The following is a 24371-nucleotide window of genomic DNA, read 5'->3' as shown; positions in this document are numbered from 1 at the left end:
ATACAAAATAATTTGGAGTGGCTATCAAATACAGTAGTCCGTGTTTATCCATACCCATGGAAACTAAAGTGGAAAATCACACATTTGTTTTTTTTATGAACTGGAGCCTAAAAAAAGTGTACTGCTTAATAGGCGTAATTTTATGGATGGGTGTTTTTGATTGATTAATTGATTGTTTGATTGAATACTTTATTAACAAGTTAGTTAACGGTACATGTTTCCATTGTGGTTCATTGTACTCAATTCATCAGTAAGATATAATAGACAATAGACAAAAGACATAATACATACAATTCATAACGATAAAAGCTCTGGTAGCAGCAAAAGGTATAAAAACATCAAAATGTTGACGTTATTTTAAAGGTAATGTAAATGCTTTTGAACGGTGTCAATAAAGTATACTATTCTATAATGTTAAGCGTAGGATAAAGGTTAAGGTGAAGGCGAGGGTTAGAGATTAGGTAATGAATGTCATAAATGGATCTCATTTGTAGGTCCTCACAAGGACAGAAATACAAGGATGTGTGTACGTATGTGTAAACGTCACCTAGCATCATTGTGCTGAATGCTGCCTCTGGCCCAGGGTAGCCGGTCCCGCCGTTACCATGCCGACTCAACTGTACGAACACCACGTACTGACTGCTGGGTAGCAGCTTCTCTAATCGAACCAGTCGACCTGCCACTGAGAGGTATTGAAACCGAACCCAGGGAGACAAATACAGGAAACAGACATTATGGTTACTAAGTGTTAAATAAAATAGGTAGATGATTATATGATGGATAGATGATATGATAATTTAATTTATAAAAAAATATATATAGAGAGAGGGAGAGGGGTTTCATATTGCAATTGACCATGTCTCTCATGGTGTAACCTCAAAAGTATACATACAACATAGATAAATAAATGAAAGCCAAAAAATCACACATAAATGCATCATCCTCCAGTCAATGCTAAAGGACACTTCAAGTGCCATGTACTGGACATGGTCATCAAATGGTCTAACCTTAAGCTAAACTATGGTAATAATTGTTTTACTTTTTTCGTTGCAACTTCAAAACCCACCAAGAGATATACCTGAACAAGCAAAGAAATACAGAAATGTGGAATCATGGAAAGCAAAAGAATAAATCTTAGCACTGGATATCGAGGAAATCTTTTTACACAATGGCAATTAAAACCTAAGATGTGCACAGTAAAATCTGGAGTGTTCATTTAACTATGGGTCCATTCTTAAATGGATTAACACTTTGAATTTGACTGTGTATGGTTTCCGTACCTTCTACAGAGTGCCACACTGAAGTGTTGACTTGTTTGTAGAAGACTTTGACAGACTTCAAAGGTCCATCACCCAGATACTGGTCAACGTTGACCCAGACAGACAAGTGGTATGGCCCGCTAGCATTCAGGACTGGCGGTAACTGGGGGGTGGGGGGTTCTGCGGGTGGAAGAGATGGAGTGGGGGTAGCGAAAGAGAAGAGGAGAGAGAATAAGGGAGGATTGACAGAGATAAATAAAATATATCTCATGTCAACTTCATGCTGATAAAGCATCACCAAGAGAAGAGAAGAGAAGAGAAGAGAAGAGAAGAGAAGAGAAGAGAAGAGAAGAGAAGAGAAGAGAAGAGAAGAGAAGAGAAGAGAAGAGAAGAGAAGAGAAGAGATACAGTATGGCATATACACTTAATGTTTTTTTCTTTTTTCTAAATTTAGAGTCATTTACTTTACTCCCCCCGCCCAACACTCCCCGCTGACAGCGACCCTTGTTCAATATTGACACCTTAACTCCCCTACTTTTTAACTGTCCTCCCTGCTGTGTGATGCCCAGTTCTGGTATTCTGGCATATGGTTATTTTGGCATATGCTTGGTTGACTATTTATGTATTTATTGATTGATTGATTATTATCATCGTAGGCTCATACTGAAACATTGTTAACTATGCCTAGTTTTGTGGTTGTTTTCTTTTATGTCGTAACTGTATGTGGTTTTCTTTGTTTGCTCAGATTTTTGGGGAATTTGGGGTATGTTTGTAGATTTTCTCTTTTGTTGTTTGTGTAAATAAATAATAATAATATAGAAAAAGAAGATTTTAGAACATGCATAAATTCCTCATTGTTCTTTTTTTTACGGCTCTGTAGGAGTCTATAAGGTCGGTCTGTGTGTCTGTCTGTCTGTGTGTGTGTCTGGAGGTAATCTCGCAAACCGCTGTACTGATTAGTGCCAAATATCTTGTGCATACCGCCAGCAAAACAGAAGACACAAGTGCCTTCACAATTTGTTTTTACCAGGTTGCTTGCAGCCTGGTCTAGGAAGAAACTGATCTCAACACTTTCTCTACACTTTCTAAACACTTTCTAAACACTTTCTAGCGACCTTTTCATCATTGGCTGTCCTTCAATCCTTTAAGCCAATGGGGAGACTTCCCCGAGACTTCCCCATACTCTGAATGACGGGCGTCCTCCCATGCTATGGGATCATAGCCCAGAACAAAAAAAGTGTGGTCGTCGCCACCAAACAAACTATTAAAAAAAAAAAGTGTGGTCGTCGCCACCAAACAAACTATTGACTTGACTCCTCATACACACACACACACACACAGCGCCACCTCCAACAGGGATTTGTTACTCCGCGAGTGAAAGGCTACAGGACCACGGGTCCATTTGGTTCTGTGCGGGGACGCTGGAGAGAGCAACCTGGTATTAATATGGCTGCGTCATCATTTCTTGTTTCTTGATGTTTTATACTTTTTTGAAATATTTCTCTTTATTTGTATTCATAATGGAAGTCAAAGGGGCTCTGATCAGGCTGAAGCATTGATCAATTTTGGAGTCATATGACATAGACATAATGCCTCAGAGAATGAAGCCTGAGATCTACATTGGAGCTATACTGTTCCCCACGTGTATCCTGAGACCTACATGATTCAATGTTGTCCCTAGAAGTTCACTCTATTTTCAATCTACTTCAGCCTATACGATTTGAAATGATTCTTCAGTGACAGTACATTATATGTAATAACCTGGTTGTCCAGGTCTGCCACTATCTAAAATTGTGTTCATTAGTTTTTCCCCACCTTTGTCAATGAATGAATAAATGAACAAATAAATGGATGAATGAATACACGCCTTTTCGGCTTTATCGGACAACATGGTGGAGACAGCAATGAGGGGATAATATGCAACATGCCTGGCAAACTGGTTGAGCCACCAGGTCACTGTACCTTTGACGGTGATGGTGAACTCTCTCTCCACCTCTCCTGCCTGGGTGCGGGCCTGACAGATCCATCGTCCGCTGTCCCTAATGGTAATCTTTTCCACTCTGAAAATAGATGTTGTCTGGTCACCAGTAGTACTCAATGTGTCAAATGCCTGTATGGAAATGACAGAAAAGGGAAAATCAAATAACATTTGTACCTCAGTAAGGAGGCATAGCCTACTGTACTTCCCTCCATCTTTCTGTCTGTCTGGGGCATGTGATGACAATGTTTTGATTGTGCACACACATGTATGAAAAGGCACAGGGCTGTGTGTGTGTGTGTGTGTGTGTGTGTGTGTGTGTGTGTGTGTGTGTGTGTGTGTGTGTGTGTGTGTGTGTGCGTGCGTGCGTGCGTGCGTGCGTGCGTGCGTGCGTGCGTGCGTGCGTGCGTGCGTGCGTGCGTGCGTGCGTGTGTGATATACACATATATATCTCCTAAATGTCCTAAATGTTCCTAAATGTTCTTTTGTTTTGTAGGAAGATACTGAGACACCAAAGCCTGTCTGTATTTCTGAATGGAGCATACTGTCATGCTCGGCAGAACTTTTTAAGGTTTGCCGTGTTAAATTCCCATGGTACGATGAGAGCAGCATCTGCGTGCTTGCTCTGTAATCCATTTATTGCGAGGAAGGTAAAATGGGAGGCATAAAATTGTTCAAGGTCAGGTGCGGAGGAACACAAGAGGATTTTAATTCCCTATGGAAAAATAATTTGTTATTACCAGTTATTCTTTGTCATAAAAAGACTGCTCCAGCTTTGGATTTTTGAATTGAAAGTGATCGGCAGGAGTTATCGCTTGGTCTGGAACCAGGAGAGTTGGCCATGTTTCAGATAAGCAAAGGATATTACAATCTCTCACATCGCAATGGAATTTAATTCTGGCCCACAACTCGTCCATTTTATTTATTTATATAGTTTGGACATTTACAAGCAGCGCAGGATACCGGGCAGAGCAGGTCAAGGGGGCTTGGATCATCTCAACCTATTTCAGATTACTGCATGCTGAACTCCATTGTTCCAGCTCTATTTCTTTTCTATTATTCTTCCAGCACAGTGAATAAAAGATGAGAAACTTGGTGAGTTTGAAATAATCCTATATTAGAAAGTGTGCTGCGGTCATTATGTTATCAGTGCTGATGCCCATTAAAAGAATCAAGTGAAACTAGTGGGGGAAAAAAAGAATAGTCTTTTGGCCAGCGATTATTCATAAACATAGTTGTCATTTATCAATGTGCATCTGCCATTTTGTTTGAAAATCAATTCTCACTAACTCTGGTTGGGTGGCAACAAAAGTGACTACAGTACATTGATGATGGTTTGATGACAGAAAGAGTGTTAGTAGTAGTATTACCTTTATAACAGTCTTGTCTTGTTTCAACAGTATAATATCTCCATGCAGTGGAGCTGGCTGCCCAGTAGCTGAACAATTCACAGTGAATGCACTCTGAGAGCCAGCGTTCAGCTCTGTGTCATGCAGATCACTCACTACTGCTGGAGCTTTGTCTGAAACAGGATGAATCACACTGCATTCAACATACTGTATGATAGGACAGAATACTACTGCTATTGTTACTGAAATAATATGCGACCGTCATTTTCTCTCCTCAAATGTTTTATTACCTTTTTATCATTATCATAGCAACTAAAGCTTATTATAATTATCATATTTATTATTACTATAAGGTATTTATTGTCTCCCTTTGGATCTTAGCTGACCCTCTTAAGAATAGGCTACAATTAGTGGGCAAGTTCCATAACTGATTTGAAAAGCAGTTTTTTACCACATCAAGCTTTGGAATGCTGCATGATGAAATGTTCATTCAAGTTCAACCAGTTACCGAGCAGCCATCAAAAAGGACAATAAACACGTGTCTCTGTGTTGTACCTTGTTTGTCACACTGAACTCCATGCCTTCCCGGGCAGACGCAGCCTCTGAATCGATCACATTTTCCCTTCTCCCCACAGTCACACCTCAGTTTACAGCCTGCTCCGTAAAAGCCCTCTGGACATGCTACAAAATATAGATCATTACATCACAGATGGAACTGACATAATCAAACATTTGACACACCTGCTTGAAAACTGGTATCACATATCTATCTGTAGCTGTATAGTACAGTATCTGTCTAGCTGTACATTATCTATCTAGTTGTACATTATCTACAGTATCTAATCTAACTGTACATTATCTATCTACAGTAGCTGTATAACATCTACTACAGCTGCTGCTCCTAATTTATTTTCTTTCTTGCCATGATCGCTATTGACCTTTGACCCATTACACAAAACTGATTTCTTTTTTTTTCTCAATGTTTTAAACCACATACTGTAGAGCTACATTCCATATGTATAAAAGGTCCTATACAAATAATTTCTGTCTGATTTTCTCTTCAGTGGGTTGAGCAACTGATCTGAACTTCCACACAGGCATTAACCATTAGCATATGACAGAGGCCATGTTTCCCTTTCCACAAATTTAAGCTGTTTATTAGCATTTTTGTGAACTCTGTCTAACTGTAAGCAGCAGAGTTTCTGAGTTACTGCACATGCATAGCCGCAGCCTATGGGGCTCTGTTGTCACGGTTACGGCCCCCACAGGCCATATAGCATGTGTATGCATCTTCTTCTCTGATAGGCTACCCAAACCATCAGCTTCACAGATTGGCAGAGCATCACGTCACGTTTCTGCCGCTTAGCCAGTATAAGTCACTGATTGGCCAACCAATCCTGTCGCTTTAACTAATTGGCTGAGCTTTGCGTAACATTTGTGCCGCAGAGCTATGAAGTGACAGCGTATTCAGTGTAAGAGAAAGTGGCCAAAAGCCACAATATGGCACAATGTGCTAGAAGAACGGCGCCACAATATGGCACAATGTGCCAGATGAACGGCAGTAATGTTGAGATGGAGGAATATTATCAGAAAAGTGGGTGAGAACGGGCGCGACATGCATGGCCCAGAGTAGGCTGCCGCCCTTCTAGCAGGGTTGCCAGATCTGCTATAATTTCCCAGCAAGATTTTATTAGAAAATAGCCGATCTACAAGCTCACAACGTGTCGCATCGCGACGCGTTGTGAGCTTGTAGATCTGCTATTTTCAAATAGCTGATGTATATGTTAAAGTGCTCATGTGGTCCATAGTCGCTTCTTTTGGGCTGGTTTTCCTAGACCTGGTTGCTTGTTTCTCCCACAGAATCTGGCAACACTGCCTTCTAGTAACAGCCACTGTGTGTTCAAGATTCAAGAGGTGTCAGCAAAATGTTGGTGTGGTATGTTCCGCAAGACTGCTAACAACAATGCAATAAAAAAAACAAGATAATAAATCATAATACTGGAAACGGGATGTAATAAAATAAGAAAAGAAAATAATACGGATAAAGTTGATTTCTTACCCTCACTACAGTTGAATCCTCTCCAGCCTGTTGCACAGGAACAGCCATAAGGGTCTGCCAGGCAGAAAACCAGGGAGCGACATTGGCTGTTGGTACACCACTCCTTGCAGGACCGCCCAAACTTACCACCTCCGCACCCTTGGACAAACACAATAGTAATCCGATAAACACAATGGTAATAACATTCTGTTATGCTAAATCTGTGAGGTTTGCAGTGGTTATTTAATACAAAAACTGCCGATTTATTCTGCACATTTAATTTTAATTTACAGTCCTAGTGGTACAGTTTACACATAGCTGTATCCACTGGCACAAATGACAGCCAATTAAATTATTTGTTGACTGAATCAAACCCTATTGGTTGTCCACACTTAAGTTGTGGGAACATCATAGGAAGACAAAAGTCTTGAAAACTGTACGTAGATGTGGGGAAAATCCCATGTGTTCTTACTTCCAACAGAAACAGACACTACTGACATCTCATAATGTAACGCAGGCTACCTACTGTAGACACCATTCTGATGAAAGATTAGGGCTGTTAGATGGACATTCCAAACATTCTCTCCGCTCTCTAAAGTTTCCCTGGTCCTTTTGGACACTTTCCAAAGAAACAGACCAGAGGTTCCTTAAATGTGAGATACAATCATGACAAATGTGAAGGGAGGGGGTGTTCATAAATTCAACACTCCCATAACCACTAACCAGGGGATGTATTTTCAGGGAGGAATGAGGATAGAATTTACCTTTGTTGGCAAATATGATTCATTTTTGTTTTTTTTAAATAATGACAGTCTAGAAATACTGTATATTTGATCTGTACTTTAGCCAAAGGAAAGTGAGTGGTCTACTCTCTGTAGTGTCTCCTTCCTCTTTATTAAGACAGACAGGAAAGCTTAGGGAAGGAGACAGCATAGGGGAGGAACAAGAGGATGTTCTGGCATGATTTGAGCTTAGGCAAGCCAAGGTACATTTAGGTCAGGACGCACATGGGTCTTAATGTGCCAGTTCAGAACTTGTTTTTCGACAGACATCAGGGAACCGTCATGCTACATTAGTAGTAATCATAGAAAGAGCTTCTGCGAGAGAAATCTAGCACCATGCACCATGTGTTTCTAACCCAAGAATTCTGGTATTCTGCAACAATGTCATTCACACCAAAAGTAATTGAGTGCATTCACATATATTGCTATGGCCTGCTCTTGCATTGCTGTATTTTATACGGCATATCTTATCCCAAAAGACGTTTTTATTTTTTGTTGTAAATGTTTAAAATGTTTTCAAAACATTGCGAACATGAAGTTGCAAACTGACACTTTAACATGACATAATAAATACAGAAATACTGTGTGCTATTAACATGACATGATTTGCCTAGGATCTGAACAAATGTGTTCTTACCATGTTGGCATGTTTTTCCGGTGAAACCAGGGGGACAAATACATTCTCCTGTGTCATCATGGCAGATGCCCCCATTGGAGCACTGTGGACAATGCTGATCACATTTAGACCCCCACAGACCCGCACTGCATTCTGGGCAAAGAAAAAGTGGATTTTATGCCAGCCCTGCATTCTGGCTAGACAAAAAATGATACCTTTGGCCAGTGTAGACCAAGCTGGCAGCTTACTGGTAATTTATACAGTAAATTAAAAATCATATGATGGCTATTACTTACTCCTCACTATAAGTCGGGTGATAGCTGAGGTGTGCGTGGCTCCAGCAATAGAGCGAGCAGTATAGAGGCCAGCATCGCTGAGGGTCACATTGATGACGGGATACTGGAGCACATCGGGGATCTCGTCCTTAGGAACGGAATGAATGAAGTTACCTGTGAAAAGTAGAGGATGAGGGAGGAAGAGAGTGGTAGAAGGAGTAATTTACTGTAGCTAGGGATTAAGGAAAGAGGTTTGCGTGCATGTTATTTTTTGTTTTTCTTTATATTCATACATTTGGACATAATCCATAGCTGGCAATGCTGCACACACAATCAACTGCAGCTGTTCAATCTTCGGTGCAATATTCATTGAATGACTTTGTTGCATTAAAACCGGTGGGGGAACTGCATGTGTGCAGGTTTAGAGATGGTGAATGGTTGTCACTGCAGATTAGATGTAGATTGCACTTGATCGATTCGGCAGTAAATTAAATCATTATGCTCCATGAAAGAGGATCTGATTATCAAGCACAATTGGAATTCAACCAATACATCCAATCAGAACTTCATATACATGTCATGTAATTAACCACAGACCAAGGTACAAACAGTCAGTGTGCATCGATCAGTACAGCTGCGTTTGGAGAGTAGGCGATTAGTGCACTTACAGTATTATACTACAGCATAATCAGTAACATTTAGCAGTGCGGATAGAGGTTGATTAATTTATTCAGGGAAGGATTTGCTGGGTATTTGTGTTATTTTTCAGAAACAAGTTAGTAATTAGCTATAACTAATTATCACAATCAATTAATATCATGCTTTTTGATGATTCAGTTACTCTCTGTGATTACTTAATTAAATGGTCTAAACTTTAGACCATAAAATTATGTTAAAATAACCCTTGCTGAATTAGAGTGAAACAGAGCCAGAGATCTTGCATTTTCTTGATATGTTTACCCAGTTACCACAGCAGTCACAAACATTACCACTTTCAGGCTTAGCGCTCCCTTCACTTGGAACGAATTACAACGCACTTTAAAAATGGATTCCATGGTCTCACTGGGTAAATTTAAAAACTTGCTAGCTAATCTTGTTGTTTTAGATTGTCACTGTTTTAATTAAGCTGTCTTTGTTACTGTTTTATTCTGTTGTTTTGCTGTTTTCACATTTATAACTTGTTTATCCTGTTGTTTTTATTCATCATTATTATTTACACTGTTGTACTATGCTTTTGTAATGTCGGCATCATTGAAAATGAGGGCTCTGCCCTCAATGTATCCCCGAGAAAATAAATAAAGGTTGAATTGAATTGAATTACTTTTCATTTAACTATATGACGTTTCAAATAGAAATGTGTCTTCATGATATGTCATTAGACTAATTAAATTGGATTCATTGTCTGTCATTCATTGGTCAGTGTGTTCACCTCTTCTGCGAAAGCCTTCCCCACAACAAGGATGCTGGGGTTTAAGTGGTTAAGGGTACCTAGAAGGTAATAATGAGTGTAACTTCCTGTCCAGATATGACAGCTGATGTAGACAAAGTCAGAGAACACACGAACGAGCGTGCGTGTGAAGGCTGGGGTAGTAATGAATGGGGGAATAGATAACTAAGTACCATTCTTATAAATGACTGCATCCTCTTGAAAGGGTTTTCTCCTGGTGAAGGTAATGTTGACGTTGTCTCCTTTGTTGACAGTCACTGTCAGAGACACAGGTAACAGGGTAGCTACAGAAAGACAGAAAGAAACAAACATTTACTGATAGTTTGCCATCATTTCCTTTCATGCCTACAGGTGGTAGTCATAAAGTAACTACTTAAGACAGTCTAGTGAACTCTACTGTACTGTACTGCAATTTATTCTGTTCAACTGCAAAATATATTTGACAAAATGTCTGTATTGCACACAACATAACTCCTAATGTATTTGAAAGTTTGGTTGGTTGTTCGCAGCAGCACTGCCTCTAGTGGCTGCTAGCAATGCTGCTTAGATTCTTAGTCTTGTTAAAATATATTTTGCATTAACAGCCACACTTATGGATGTTGCACCATCATCAAGTCATATAAAATGATCTCCAGCCAAAGCTGTCACATACAGAAAACGGCATCAATTAAAACACAACAATAACACAGACACACAGACACAGACGCACACGCACACACACACACACACACACACACACACACACACACACACACACACACACACACACACACACACACACACACACACACACACACACACACACACACACACACAGGACAAGGTAGTTAAAGGGCATCAATTTTACACTGCTGAAACAGGATTTGTTGAACAAGGCCTGACTACTGCATGTTACCAGGCTGGCCTCGGACTTGACCTTTCCTTGTGGATCTATCATGTGGATTTGACCTGTGAGAGTTACTGCCCTACAGTATGTGAACTACCTTGCTATGTGAACCTGACAATGCAATACTCTTTTTGCACCTTAATACTGTCTAATATATTGTACAGGTACATACCTGCGTAATCTGCTTCTACTGTATATGGACCTACCGAAGTGTTACCGGGCAGTTACCACATTTGTGTCTAACCTCATGTCTGACCTCATGAACATATGGTACCTGCTGGTTTATGCTACTGTATGGGTATGTATATATATCTTTGCTCTCCCTGACCCCCCCCCCCTTTCTTTTTCTCAATCATCTGTAAACAACAAAAACGATGGAGCTTGCACAAAAACACATTTCACCCACTTCTTCATGTGTCACTAGTTGATGAACTCATTTGGGCAAAAAGAGTGATAAATCACATGAGACTCTGACCTTCATTCAGCATCTTGTATGTGTAAATCCTCCCCTTGTCAGAGTTCCTGCTTTTACAGTAGAACTCGCCAAACATATTGCTCCGCGCGCGCTCCGTGACTTTTGCCGCTGCGTAATAGGCTGAATCCTGAGTGACGGACAGGATCTGCGGGTGCTGCAGGGGGAAGCCCCGCCCCATTCCCAGAAAACTGCCTGGCGAGCCATCAGAGGAGGACGTCCAATCAGAGGTTATGCAGTGGAGGGAGGAGTCTGCTGAGGTCACCAGAGGGTCGGGGTTGACCAGGGTCAGGTCTGCGATGTCAGAGGTGAAGGCTAATGGGGAGAGAGAATGAGAGAGAGAAAGCGGTAAGCTGAGATAAGAGGCAATTAAAGCACATGTGTATGGTCACTGTTGGGCAGAAACTTTTCAGGAGATGGATAAAATGTGAGCCTTGCCGCCTCTCAGCAACTTTCCCAGAGATTCACCCGCTTACATGGAACTGCAAATATATTCGAGGCAATTCACCCCAATGCACTGTTGGAAGCTCACCCTAACCCTAAAACCGAAATAAAGTAAGAAAAAATCCGCCCAAAACCCGCAAATGTTCGTGCGACGCACGTGCGTGCGTGCGCAGGGAGGGGCCTGATCAGTGTGCCGTGCCTACCGGCCCGGCTTTCAGTTGTTCCGCCACTGCCCCCATGTATTCCGAGAACCAACCATCCGACCAACTTGGTCCAACGAATCGTCCAACCAATCGACAAACTCTGCCTGTGTATTGTGGAGGACTGAGGGGATATGTCCTGAGTGGGAGGTCGGTCGGATCAGCCAAAAGTATCTATAAATGCACAAATTCTAATGTATGGAGATCGCTGAGGTCATCAATATCGTGCCAGCGGTTCTTCTTGCCCAAGTCATCAATATGATGTTATAGCACTGACATCATGCATAGACGGTCTCCAAGTACTATGATAATGGGGCCTGCACTAAGTATTGCGACACTGGGTACAACAGGTATTCTGACAATGGACACAATGGGTACGACAGGTAAAATGGGGTGAGACCCAAATTATTCTGCCCGGTTCTCCTCAGTGGCTGGAGCTATTGATCTGAATTTGCATACAGCCATTGACCATTACCATGTGCACGGAACTGCGTAGCCAGTTTTTCGATTTCCCCAACTGTCAGCTGTTTATTCGCGTTTTTATGTAAAAGAATGTCGCTGTGGTTACGGCTGCCCATCTGTTGGACGGCCCGCGAGCGATGGGATGAATGGCTCCCGGGTTGCCAGATCATGTGCGCATATCCCCCCACGGATGCGTCGACCGGGTATGGACTAGTGTTCATATAATTGGTCCTCACTAATGCTCCTGATAAAATGGTACCATTTTGTTCTACACATTCTGTGTGTGTCTCATATAGGAGGGCTGTGGACACTTAAGAAACCCGCCAACCAGTGATATAATCGCTAGGCAAGTTATTTTCTCAATTTCAAGATTTACTTGTTTTAAAAATGTTTTTTAATAACACGAGAACAATGGTAATAGAAAGCCTGCTGTTTGTATTAGCTTAGATTCCCCATCGATAATGTCACTGGTAGGCGAGTTTCTGAACTTTCCACAGCCTTCCTCTGAGACACAGACCAAGTGGACAAAAATGGTACCATATTATGTGCATTAGTGAGGGCCAATTATATGAAGGTAAGTTGAAAATGGGTGAAGTCGTCCTTTAAGTTGGACTTGTTTGTTCTCAAAACTTTCAAATGTTGCTGTTCCCCAAATCCTTGATAAGTAGATCATCACTATTGCAGGTCATATGTATGCCTTAAAATGTCAATGATTCTAATGATGATCTTTTTCTGTGTTTTCCACAGAGTCATTCTAAGCCGCGTCTGTGCTACCAGTAGTGACTGTTGGCACTTCATTGATTTCCTCCGATTGTTCTCAAAGGCTAGAAGCTGAAGACCTGGGGTCACATTTATACAAATATTCACTAACACTCTCTGATGGCTTATTTCCATTTTCCACTGTATTAACCATTGGAAAAGTGTTCTCAGTAATAGCAGAGAAGTAGTTGAAAATCACCACTTGATATACGTATGATGCACAAACAGTACAAGGGGGTGCAATAGTCCAATGTAAGCACTCTCTCATGTGTGTACACACACACACACACACACACACACACAAGTGCTGGCATGCTAACGCTCAGTGAACTTTGATATACATTTTCCTCTCCGTCTCTTCATCTCTCCATCTCTGTCTCTCTCTTTCTCCCAGCGCTTGTCCTCTGATTCAAATCTGTATGATACAGTGTATGGCTTATGCAACTATTTATCAACTTCTACAACTTTTCTCTCTCTCTCTCTCTCTCTCTCTCTCTCTCTCTCTCTCTCTCTCTCTCTCTCTCTCTCTCTCTCTCTCTCTCTCTCTCTCTCTCTCTCTCTCTCTCTCTCTCTCTCTCTCTCTCTCTCTCTCTCTCTCTCTCTCTCTCTCTCTCTCTCTCTCTCTCTCTCTCTCTCTCTCTCTCTCTCTCTCTCTCTCTACCCTTTGTCTGTCCTCCCAGAGTCCAGATAAGAGGCAACGTGGGACGCACCCATTCCTTCCCGTTCTGAACAAGAACCCCTCAACCCACTTCCCATGTTGATCATGTTCTGTACAGAGGGGTGTTACTGTCCACACATGCCCTTTGACCGGCGTAAGAAAGAGGAGCCACCACTGTTGAAGTGCTATTTTGTCATCCAAACACTGCAGTACAGCGAACATGTCATTCTATTCTAGAATTCCCTGCCCTCTAGTCTAGGCAGCTCAGATTGCAGCAGTGTTTCCAGCTTATTATGATATTTTATTTGTTACCTTTTGTATCCTATATTACATTTGAGAAAAGTCAGCCCTTCCTGTGCCACGGTGATACCAATTCATTGTTTCGATATCAACACAACAACAACATATCACATGTCACTACAACACCAGCCACAACGTTCTCGCTTTATTTCCGCATTGTTTCGTCTACTTTTCATTGCTCGCTACACATTTGCCTCTTTGGAGCATAATTATTTTCGTCCAACAATATTTTGGCACAGTAGCGACCACACCGGAAGGGGAAACCCTTTAGCACAGCGTTTAGCGTTACCCAAAAATGTCTTACACATTATGTCTTTGCAGTCACCGCGGTAATGTCCCTATTCCTGCCCTCACTGTGCTTGCAGCCAATAGCATTAATTTCCGGTTGCATTTCGGACTGAATATAGAAAGATGGCGGATTTAAAATTGTTGAAAAATAGGCTTAATTTATGGTCTGTAGAAACCAATGGCGCAACGTTGTCCATATTTTTTTACGGTCTATGTTTCAGACTAAAGGTTCCAGCAACTGAGGAACTTCAGGTTTTGCGAACTAGGCTACAGTACATGTTCCTTGAGTAGTTTTGTGCTCCACAATGACCCCCGGCCAAACCTTCTAATTTGGCAGGCTATTTCTACAACACATACCTACATACAGTACACATACACTACTGACTAATTTATTTGGTTTCTTTGCTTTCTAAAGCATGTTGTCAAAATCTGGCCCTGGATCTCTGCCTATATATTTTGCAGTCCTCTACCTGATCTCCTGGCAGATTTGTTACGCTTTAGGCCCCTTCCTCCTTTTTTAAACGGTGCAATCAGGAATGCAAGCAGTTGGTCACAGAGATTTATGAAGCAATGGTTTTATTTTACTATGTGGTACATTTTTCGGCTCACTTTTTGACTTGCCAGTTACTTACACTCCTTTCCCACCCTAAGATGAGGAAATCATCACTCATTTCGTTTTGGTCAGCAAGGGTCACCAGGAAGGAGGGAGGCACAGCACTCTCATACAAAGAACATCATGACATTTGGTTCATCAGCAATCGTAAAACCAGAGTGAAGGGATGATAAGTGTAATAAGTAATGACTTGACTTTAATGCATAGATTTCAAACTTTTTCATTTCAACACCGAGGTTCCCTGGACCCCAGTTTGAGAACCACTGCTTTAATGTATAACATTACGGAGCATCATAATCAGCCATGTAAGTAGATTGGTTGCACAAATATAGCCATGATGCAAATTGCAATGCAATTGCATCTGGCTGCACCAGATGTAATTTAACTCTGAAAGTTTAAATGAACACTCCGGATTTCACTGTGGAATCTTTCTGACTTGTCCGTTACTCTCTCTCAGTTTCCATCCTCACCAGCAATCAAAGCAGAATTTATTGAATTTTTTAGAAAGAGATTTGCTGACTTTCGCAGACTCCGAAAATGTGTCTATGTAATAAGTGCGCCGAAGACTTAAGAGTTAAAATGGTGAGATTCCATTGCAAAACTGCACTGAACACCAAGTATTCATTTGTGTGAGGATGGGCAAGTTTTCCATTTTCATCCCAGTTAAGATACCATAGCTCTGTCTACATGCTACCCTGTCTTGTGCAAGATGAACTACTACATGTTAATGTTCTTCGGGAGGAACATAAGTCTGCTCACAGGTCATATCTCTGACAGACCAGCACCTTGTCTTGGTCCTGAGAATATCTAGAGGACATTTTAGCCTAGGATTGAGAAGTTTCACTTCACTTTGAAGAAGTTTGCTTCACTTGTACAGTCTACAATATGGGACTCTATGAGTTGTCAATTCTGGTTTACACAAGAAATTGGTCTCTAAAAATAGGAAACAACAATAATTGAATAGATGTTATTTGTGTCAAAGTTCGGGATGGAATACGTCAACCACAAAGCCAGGGGATCTCTCTCAATCTATGCCTGTCTGTCTGTCTTGCTCTCTCTCTCTCCTGCTAATCTCCTGATTTACGATGCTTTTAGTATCTGGATGAATTTCACAACATTTGCAAACAGGAAAGAAAATAAAAGTTAAGCAATGTGAGCCCAGATGCAGTGAAATTGACTGACACCGACACACCGACACACACACGCACGCACGTGCACACCTCTTAGTGCAGAGCAGTACTCTGTTCAAGGCCTTCTTACTCACTACTGTAGTAGTGAGTAAGTAATCAACAAGTAGGTATGCGTTACAGGATTTTAAGGCATGACGGGAGGGCAAGAAACGCAAAGCAAAATGGAAAGTGGTTGTCTCTATGGAGAGCGTGTTATCCTTTTAGCGTCATTGTATAATCGTACCAGTGTACTATTTGCCAAACTGTCAATAAAATATTCAATCAATCAATCAATGAGAGCCTTAAATCCATTTAACACACACCTACAGTAGGAGTTGATTATCCTGTTTATAGCATTGTCACTTGCCTGCCACAGCGGATTCGAACAGTGGTGGTGGAGAGTAATAATAGTCTTATTAACACAAAATAATGCTAATAAGTATACTATAAGGACTTATATGGACCTTATTACCTTATTAATGAATGCTTATTACAGGGATATTAAAATAACACATTACCATTCTGTATACTATGGCTCAAACATTAGCTAATGGTAGCTACTGTATGATGCTCCAGATACAGTATAAACATGCAATGTGTGTTTCACAAATGGGACTGAGGCTGTTTCACCAAACTTTAAGGCGACATAATTGTTTAAGAATTATGTGCTCTATAGAACCAGTACAATAGTTCTGCAAACAATTAGGTTGTGATGACTTTGCTCTTACATACTAAAGATAACTTGCAACTCTTGTCTGAGACAAGAATGTGGTCATATTCTTGTCTTGAATAAATATTGGAGCATCAAATAAAAGTTGAATTTGTATTGTTATTTGGATACATTTTGTAATTTGTACACTATTGGAGCTCATACTATCTACTACCATTATAAGGCACATACATTGCTAGAGTGAACTAAATGTTGCATAGGGCTCCCAAAAAGTCTAGGGCTGGCCCTTATGAAGCAAGATTTTACCATTTTAATGTCGCATAATAAATATGGGATTCCAATGCAGTGAACTATGTGTCACCTTCCAGCTGCAGCCAGTCAGAAACAAGTATTTATCCAGACGATGATATAAAGAAAAAGTAAGTGAAATAGATCACTTTGTACTGCACATAGTAGCCCTTATGGTAAAGAGGACACAGAAGGTCCCAGGTTCGATTCCAGCCCCCATAATGTGTCAAGGTGTCCCTGAGTTTGGCATCAATCAGCTGGGTGAAGCTGAAAACTGAATTTCCCCTGCGGGATCAAATAGGTCTAAATTATTATTATTATTATTGTGTTATTTTATGTTTTTCTGTCATGTCATGCAATCCAATCTAAAAACAAAATGCATTTAAAATGTATTCCTGGCCAGTTGCAGGGTAGACAATTAGAGTGATATCTGCAGTTTGTGTCTATTCCAATCTATGAAATAAATGATGTGATATACTGTAGATAAGTTTTGATATATTGGAGCATGGACATTATGGGTGCATAACATGCAGAATACTTGCAACTATAAATAAGGTATGTGCAGCAATAGAAGGGAACTGACACTGAGTTAGTTACCCTGAGTAGGATAAATGTTTGTATTGTTGACCACAAGGAACATTTAGACACTTGAACTCTGTCAAATCTATTCTGATCTAAAGTGGAACTTGTGAGAGCAGATGTTTTTTAACCAAGGGGTCCCCGGCCTGAAAATATTTATGCATGTTTGCTTGAAAACATTGAATAATAACATTGTCACAATTGATCATTTATATATTGTATATGTACTGTTTATTATTGTCAAATTTGTTCCAGTTGTACTCAAGTTTTGTTTTATCTTTGTTTTGTCTTTGCTTCATTGTATTGTATCGTATTGTATCGTATTGTATTGTATTGTATTGTGTTGTATTATTGTGTACAGACAGAAGTATTTGTCTTGAAATGTACTTGAGTCCTGGTTACTATCCTTCTCAGAGAGAGAAAGAGTGTAAATACTTGCATTTGTGTGTGATGCTTAATTTATAATGATTGGCTATTTTCGGCAAGCAACACCATCCTATGTATACATCAGACTTGAAACATATTTTCTTATATACTTATTTTACTGTATTTCTGCATGTGTATGTGCATCCTTGCTTGCCATATTCATAGGCATGTGTGTGTGTTTGACTGACATTGAAACGACATGCTTCCAAAGTGTTAAGGACTCCCCAAGGCTTTGTCAAAGAAAGGTCAAAGATCAGGGGTGGAGAGAGGGATATATTCGGAGAAGAGGAGAAGTCAAGGGGGGGAAAAAAGAAACAAATTATAGGCCTTCAGGGTTTCATTCCAAAACATTATATACAGTATCACTTTTGTTTTTCTCTTGCGTTTCGATGCTGTTTTCAACTATCTCTTTTTACCGCACAGTAATAGTAATATAATAATATAGTTACATCATTCTATACTTTAAAATGTCTTAACAATCTACCAACTACCAAGCTCACAGCGCATGAACTTGCAGATCTGATTTTCACAGAATGCGAAATACCCAGAATAGGGATGCTATTGTAGGGTTCATGTGGTTAGTTATTTTGGAGATCTTGGCTTTGAAGCTTTGGAATAGAGTGGTAGCTGGTTGCTTTTAACGTTATGCCATAATCTAACAGGTGAAAAGTACCACATGTACTGTAGCCCGTTTTCTCTGGACTCTAATCCCTGACTCCGGAACATTCACCCTTTCTTCCCTCCAGCATGTAGTCAATCTGGATAAGGACTGAATATATTCAAGTTTGTCAGCAATGGTGTGTGGTGTGTGTGTGGGTGTGGGTGTGTGTGTGTGTGTGTGTGTGTGTGTGTGTGTGTGTGTGTGTGTGTGTCGGGGGATGGTGGGATGAGTGTGTATGAGTATTGGGTCTATGTGTGTATCAGGGGATGTGGGTGTGTGCAGTTACACAGGAAACCAACCACAGTGCTGGCCCAAGTCTGAATTCTTATAAAAAATGTTTATCTATCTCAGTTTTCAATAGAGAAACATGACAGTCCATTTGTCTATTCAGTGCAATTTGCAGTGGATTTATGAAATTGTAGAAATTGATCTGTGAGGGTCCCACAAGTTTCCACATTTACACATTTATTTATTTTTTACTTTGAGATATATTAAAATGATTTTACTGTATGACCCAACAAATCATATACAACCCCATACAGTTACAGATCATAAGCTCTCTCAATATTCTTACCTGCCTCCAACCAGCAAAGCACACCCAAGCTCACGCAGGACCACCGAGACATGGTCCCCTGTCCCCTGGCGTTGAGGTGAAGACCCCCCAAAATCCACAAAGCAGACCCCTCCCAAAACCACATCCACAAAGTCATAGCCATTGGAAGTATCTCGTTTTGTTTCTTCACCCTTGGTTTGGCGTCTGCTGTTGATGGAACTCTTAACTGATTGACAGACTGAGAGAAACCAGACCACAACAAAAAGCCCTTTAGTTGATATGGCAGCCAACCAGTGGATGGTGATGAAGGTGATGCTGGGAGGAGAAGAGGGTTGTCCTCTGTATGATAGATGTTGGAGGTGTCTTGATGGTGGATGAGATGTACGTTCAAGTCCACGTGGTGACAGAGGTTCCGCTCAAATTTCAACCCGGTCAAGCGTGTTTCTGACCTTCAAGTTGCGACTTGGAGTCACTCTGTTGTTGCCTGAGCTTCCCCGTCAGGTGACCTGCTTCATTAGGGTTCTGGTCCGAGATGTTCTTGCCTGGGTTTCTTTCAAAGGAGAACAGCTTTCTAGATGTTAGACCTCCATGTCGGTTCACGTCTGCCCCCCCATCGCCTTACAGTTGAGTGTTTGAGCGCTGTTGTGAAAGTCCACCCTGTCTTAAGTTACCAACCTTCTGTGAAATAGCAAAGATATGAACTTATCACATGTTGAACTTCGAGGGGATGCGTTGCAGTTTTATACAGTAAAAAAAACAAATAAAAAGTATTCCAAACTAGCAGAAGTATCCCTCCTTTTCTTGAAGCACTACAGCTACCAAGTGAGTCTCTGGCTGACAGTAGCAAGGAGGGAGAGAGAGAATGGGGCGGGCCCCCCAAAAGACAAAGTCAGAGAACACCCTCAACACACACACACACGCACACACACTTCTACTCAAGCAGCTTAGTAGTGTTATACTTTCTCTCCCTTCTCCCTCCCTCTCTCTCTCTCTTTCCCTCCCTCTTCCTTCCTTCCTCCCTTTCCCTGTGTTCTGCCCTCCCCTCCTTTCCTCCTGCCCCTCTGAACCTTCTGTCATTCTCTGTCTCTCTCTCTCTCCCCCCCGTCTCTTCTCCCCCCCCCCCCCCAGTTGAAGGGAGTTTCTGCTCCCTTTTCCTGTTTCCTGCATGGAAGAGGAGAGAGGGGGGGGCAGGGGGGGTCCTCTTCAACCCAGAACAATGGAGAGTTAATGACCTCCCGGTGGTCAAAGCTCTATGGTAGCTCTGCCGGGACATCATTGACCCCAAGTGCAAGTCAGAATTAAGAGTCACTTTAATTACCAAGCAGAAATAAATCTAGTGCAAGGACGTTGTATCTTGGGACACTGCAGTAGAGACACACAGACAGCCTACAGTTTCACAGCATTTATAATAGGAAATATGTGGTACTATAGACAGAGTCAGACGACTCAGATTACATAATGCCTCAGCATTATATAGCCACTAGACTCACTTCTTTATCACTTACCCAACATTATTTACCCTGGTTAAGGAAGCGGTGATAAAAGGCCACATCATCTAGGGCTAATAACTGTCAGTATCCCTACAGGGCTGATATGGCAGTAGCTGCACAATCAGCACAAGCTAAAGGGCCACTGTGGTGTGTGTGAACTATCACCGAGATCAATGTCCCTGCAGAAGGAGCTCAACTAACATGTCCACCAGAGTTGCTGAGTCCTTTCCTTATTTCCTTTGTGAATAAATGAGGCTCATATACAGGTATATGTATGTGATCATGTATGGGGTACTACAAGCCCTCAACTAAAAAGGTCATTGTGACCAGTGATAATACAATGGTGGGGGGGTGGGGGGTTGTATTTTTATAGGTCCATAAACCGTCCATGAAGGCATTTAAAACCAAAGTTTGACGATCATTGTCACATGAATCATTTGAATAGTACGTAATTCGTTGAAATATCACGTGTTGTTTAGAGGTCCCTCAATAAGTGATTCAAATATGATCTACGATCTATGATCATAGATCATAGATTGGTTCATGACTTTGGTCATTTTTGTAAAATGGGCCCCTCCTGCAAAATGTAGGGTTGGAAAAAAAACGTTGATTTATGGTTGTGCACAGATTTGTTTAGGACAAAAGTAGGATTAGTAGCAAGAAGTAGGGTGAAAATTAGTGCGGACGTACGTATATGTTGAGTTGTTTGACTGAAGGTTCAAGAATTACAGGCCAAAACATGAAGCAACCATGAGGTTGATTGGGGTTCTTCCATGGCCTACTGAGAGTGTGCATGCAAAGTTTGATGCTGATCGGTCCAGCGGTGTCCGAGATTAGCTGTACATAGACGCTAGACGGACTCACTGACAGACGGACACAGAGATGGATGGAGACACATGTGCGAGCACACACACAGACAAGGGTGAAAACAATTTCCACCTCAAACACAGCGGAAAAAATAAGGATTGTGGTTAGATAACTGGGCACATGTAATATCAAACAGAACTCACAAACAAACTTACAGTGAAACACTGACAGATTTAGAAATGACTAAACTGCTTGAGTAGAATTTTGTGTGTACGTGTGTCTCTGCGTGTGCGCATTATTTGCACAAGAATGTTCACTATGTGCATGTGTACTGAGTTTGTGTAAGAGTCTGTGTTATTAGTGTCCCAAGTATCCTGCTGGGTGTTGCTCAGAATGTTGTGTGCTGTTATTGATACCACATTGCTGCAGTGATTTGTAGAATGTGCACTTGTACTGGTTCATGATAATTGTGTTACTGTGATACATTAAATAAGAAAAAGAGGTTGCGCATCAACAATGGTTTTCTCAGTGGTGTGCTAGACCAAGAATCCAGTATACATATCAAAAATATGAATAGAAAAAAATCCCAAAAAGGTAGCACATCCAAAATTTCAAATCAATGGAGGACAAAGTACTCACATTTCCACTTTTTTATTGGCACACACCAATAAACGAACGCTTACGCGATACATTGTTTTGCCTCAATTTACATTTACTTGATGTGTTACTTAAACACATCAAGTAAATGTAAAAGATTCCCAAATCACATTTTAGAAATTAACATCCTCACTTCAGTTGTAGCAGTTATAGTTACAATCTTTCTTTTATCTGTAATCATGTTTTTGTAGTATTTGTAAGTGTGTGTATGTTTTAAAGGTACAGGTAGAAAAATGTAAAGGTGCACTGGGGAAATGTGTCCTCTGCATTTGACCCATCCTAACTACTTAGGAACAGTGAGCAGCCACTGTGTAGTAATCGGGGACCAACTCGGTTGTAAGGCCAGTACCTTGGTCAAGGTCACTGGCAGGGGTACCCAACATGCATGTCTTTTGGTGTGGGAGGAAACCGGAGTACCCGGACACAACACAACGCAAACACAGGCAGAAAGTGCAAACTCCACACACAAAGGCCAACCCCGTTGGGGACGGACCCCTTGACCTTCTCGCTGTGAGGCAACAGTGCTAACCACTGCGCCACAAAAAAAAACAAATTAACTTTTCAGGAAATGGGGAAAAAAAACATGTTTTGAGAACGCAATACTGTCTCATTAAAGTTGGTATGGTTACAAATTGTCAGATACTTGAATGTGTCCTTATGTTATCTTTACCCAAATACAGCTCAAGTGGGGTTAGGAGGTTTTTGAACATTAATGTTTTCTGTCATTCTAATCAATGATGAAAAAAATCAATACTTTGTATTGGTTTCATATTTGTAAACCCCACCCACAGATGTGTGTTCAATAGCACTGATTTATAATAAATTAAAAAATGGAGATGGATTCTGCCCGACACCGACGATATACAGGCGTACACCAATATTTAGATGTACATGAGTGTATATCATGATTTGTGCAAAGTACTTTGTGCCCATGTGTGTGCAAGTGTGGTTTAGCTTCCATTCTGGGGCAGGAATGTTCTCTTCCGTCCACTTTACATCTCAGTTTTTTGCATCCCTCCCCCTTTTTTTGTCTAGCTCAACATTTCAGTCTTCCCTTCTGCCCTGCCACCTTTTTCTTTGTCTCTACCATGTTTTTCTTTTCCCCCCTGCTCCATCAGAAATCCCCCTCTTTCCCTGTCTCATAATTATTCAAATAAACTTGGCACTGATATTATCTGTTGCCAATGCATTTGCCTATATAGTGTATTTATATACTGCACTGTATGATAGCAAACAATAACATCTGAAAACTGTTTGTGATTCTTTCACCCCATCTCCCATTCCTCAAGAGTGAATTTATACTTTGTTGTACATTATGTTATATGTTGCTTGACAAAATAACGTATTCGGCCGAAAAACGTGACACACCAAATCTGTTATTTTCCTCGGGTGACAGCCTGCGCGACAAACTATAAATTAATGGCTTTAATACTTCTCCCTGTTCTCCTAACAGGGTGTGTATCACTGAATATTCCAGTGGCAGTGCCATGCCTGATTACAGAGAACAGGAAAACCAATCGCACTGCAACAATAGAGTTATCAGCACCGCAACTTCCTGCCAAGAACCAACCCCTATTTACAGAATAACCTACAACTGGAAGAAATAATCTCCATTATAAAATGTTGCATAATCTTCTACTGGGTTTCACTCGTTTCCAATGCAAACTGAAGTATGTTTCTGATTCAGTCTTGTTTTTTGAAGGAGAGTGCACACCCCACTCTATGCTACTCTCTTTCTTTTACTTTATAGAGAAAGATTCATTGTAGGAAAGCTGAGAGGCAGTCAGTGTGTAGGAGAGACACACCGTACAATAGGAAAGCTGAGAGGGAGACATTGCAGGTTGGAGACACAACAGGAAAATTGAGGAGACAGTGCAAGAAAGACAGACGTCAGGAAAGCTGAGAGTGAGACAGTACATGAGACAGACAGGAGGAAAGCTGAGAAGGGGCGGTGTAGGAGAGACACACAACAGGAAAGTTGAGAAGGAGACAATGTAGGAGGGACAGGCAGTAGAAAAGCAGAGAGGGACACAGAGTAGGAGAGGCAGCCAGCAGGTAAGCTGTGTAGGAGAGAGAGACAGTAGGAAAGTAGGGAGGGAGACTGTGAAGAAACAAACCCTAAGAAAGCTGAGAGAGAAACATCAACATTATTTGCTTTTTTTGTGGAGAATTCATGAAACCTGATCATACAATAGATAGTTCCGACCAAGTAATATGATTGGAGAAGAGGCATTCCATGAGTGCT

General features: G+C 41.1%; 1 protein-coding gene across 1 annotated transcript in view; it reads right to left on the bottom strand.

Annotated features, from left to right (window-relative positions):
• Positions 1 to 20069, bottom strand: part of tek (TEK tyrosine kinase, endothelial) — a 31942-nt gene extending 11873 nt beyond the window's left edge. Inside the window, exons 1-11 of the mRNA XM_084066458.1 lie at positions 19194 to 20069; positions 11106 to 11417; positions 9918 to 10028; positions 8319 to 8471; positions 8044 to 8175; positions 6646 to 6783; positions 5142 to 5267; positions 4608 to 4759; positions 3222 to 3369; positions 1281 to 1439; positions 548 to 682 (exon numbers count right to left, since the gene is read on the bottom strand). Coding sequence (XP_083922584.1) covers positions 548 to 682; positions 1281 to 1439; positions 3222 to 3369; positions 4608 to 4759; positions 5142 to 5267; positions 6646 to 6783; positions 8044 to 8175; positions 8319 to 8471; positions 9918 to 10028; positions 11106 to 11417; positions 19194 to 19335 — 1708 coding nt within the window. The 5' untranslated portion in view covers positions 19336 to 20069. The remainder of the gene's footprint in view (positions 1 to 547; positions 683 to 1280; positions 1440 to 3221; positions 3370 to 4607; positions 4760 to 5141; positions 5268 to 6645; positions 6784 to 8043; positions 8176 to 8318; positions 8472 to 9917; positions 10029 to 11105; positions 11418 to 19193) is intronic.
• Positions 20070 to 24371: the final 4302 nt, after the last annotated feature.

This window comes from Gymnoscopelus microlampas, assembly GCF_963454915.1.
Source record: "Gymnoscopelus microlampas genome assembly, chromosome: 1".
In the NCBI taxonomy this organism is placed as follows: domain Eukaryota; kingdom Metazoa; phylum Chordata; class Actinopteri; order Myctophiformes; family Myctophidae; genus Gymnoscopelus; species Gymnoscopelus microlampas.
Note: the sequence above shows the minus strand (reverse complement) of the source record. Positions and strands in the feature narration are given on the sequence as shown.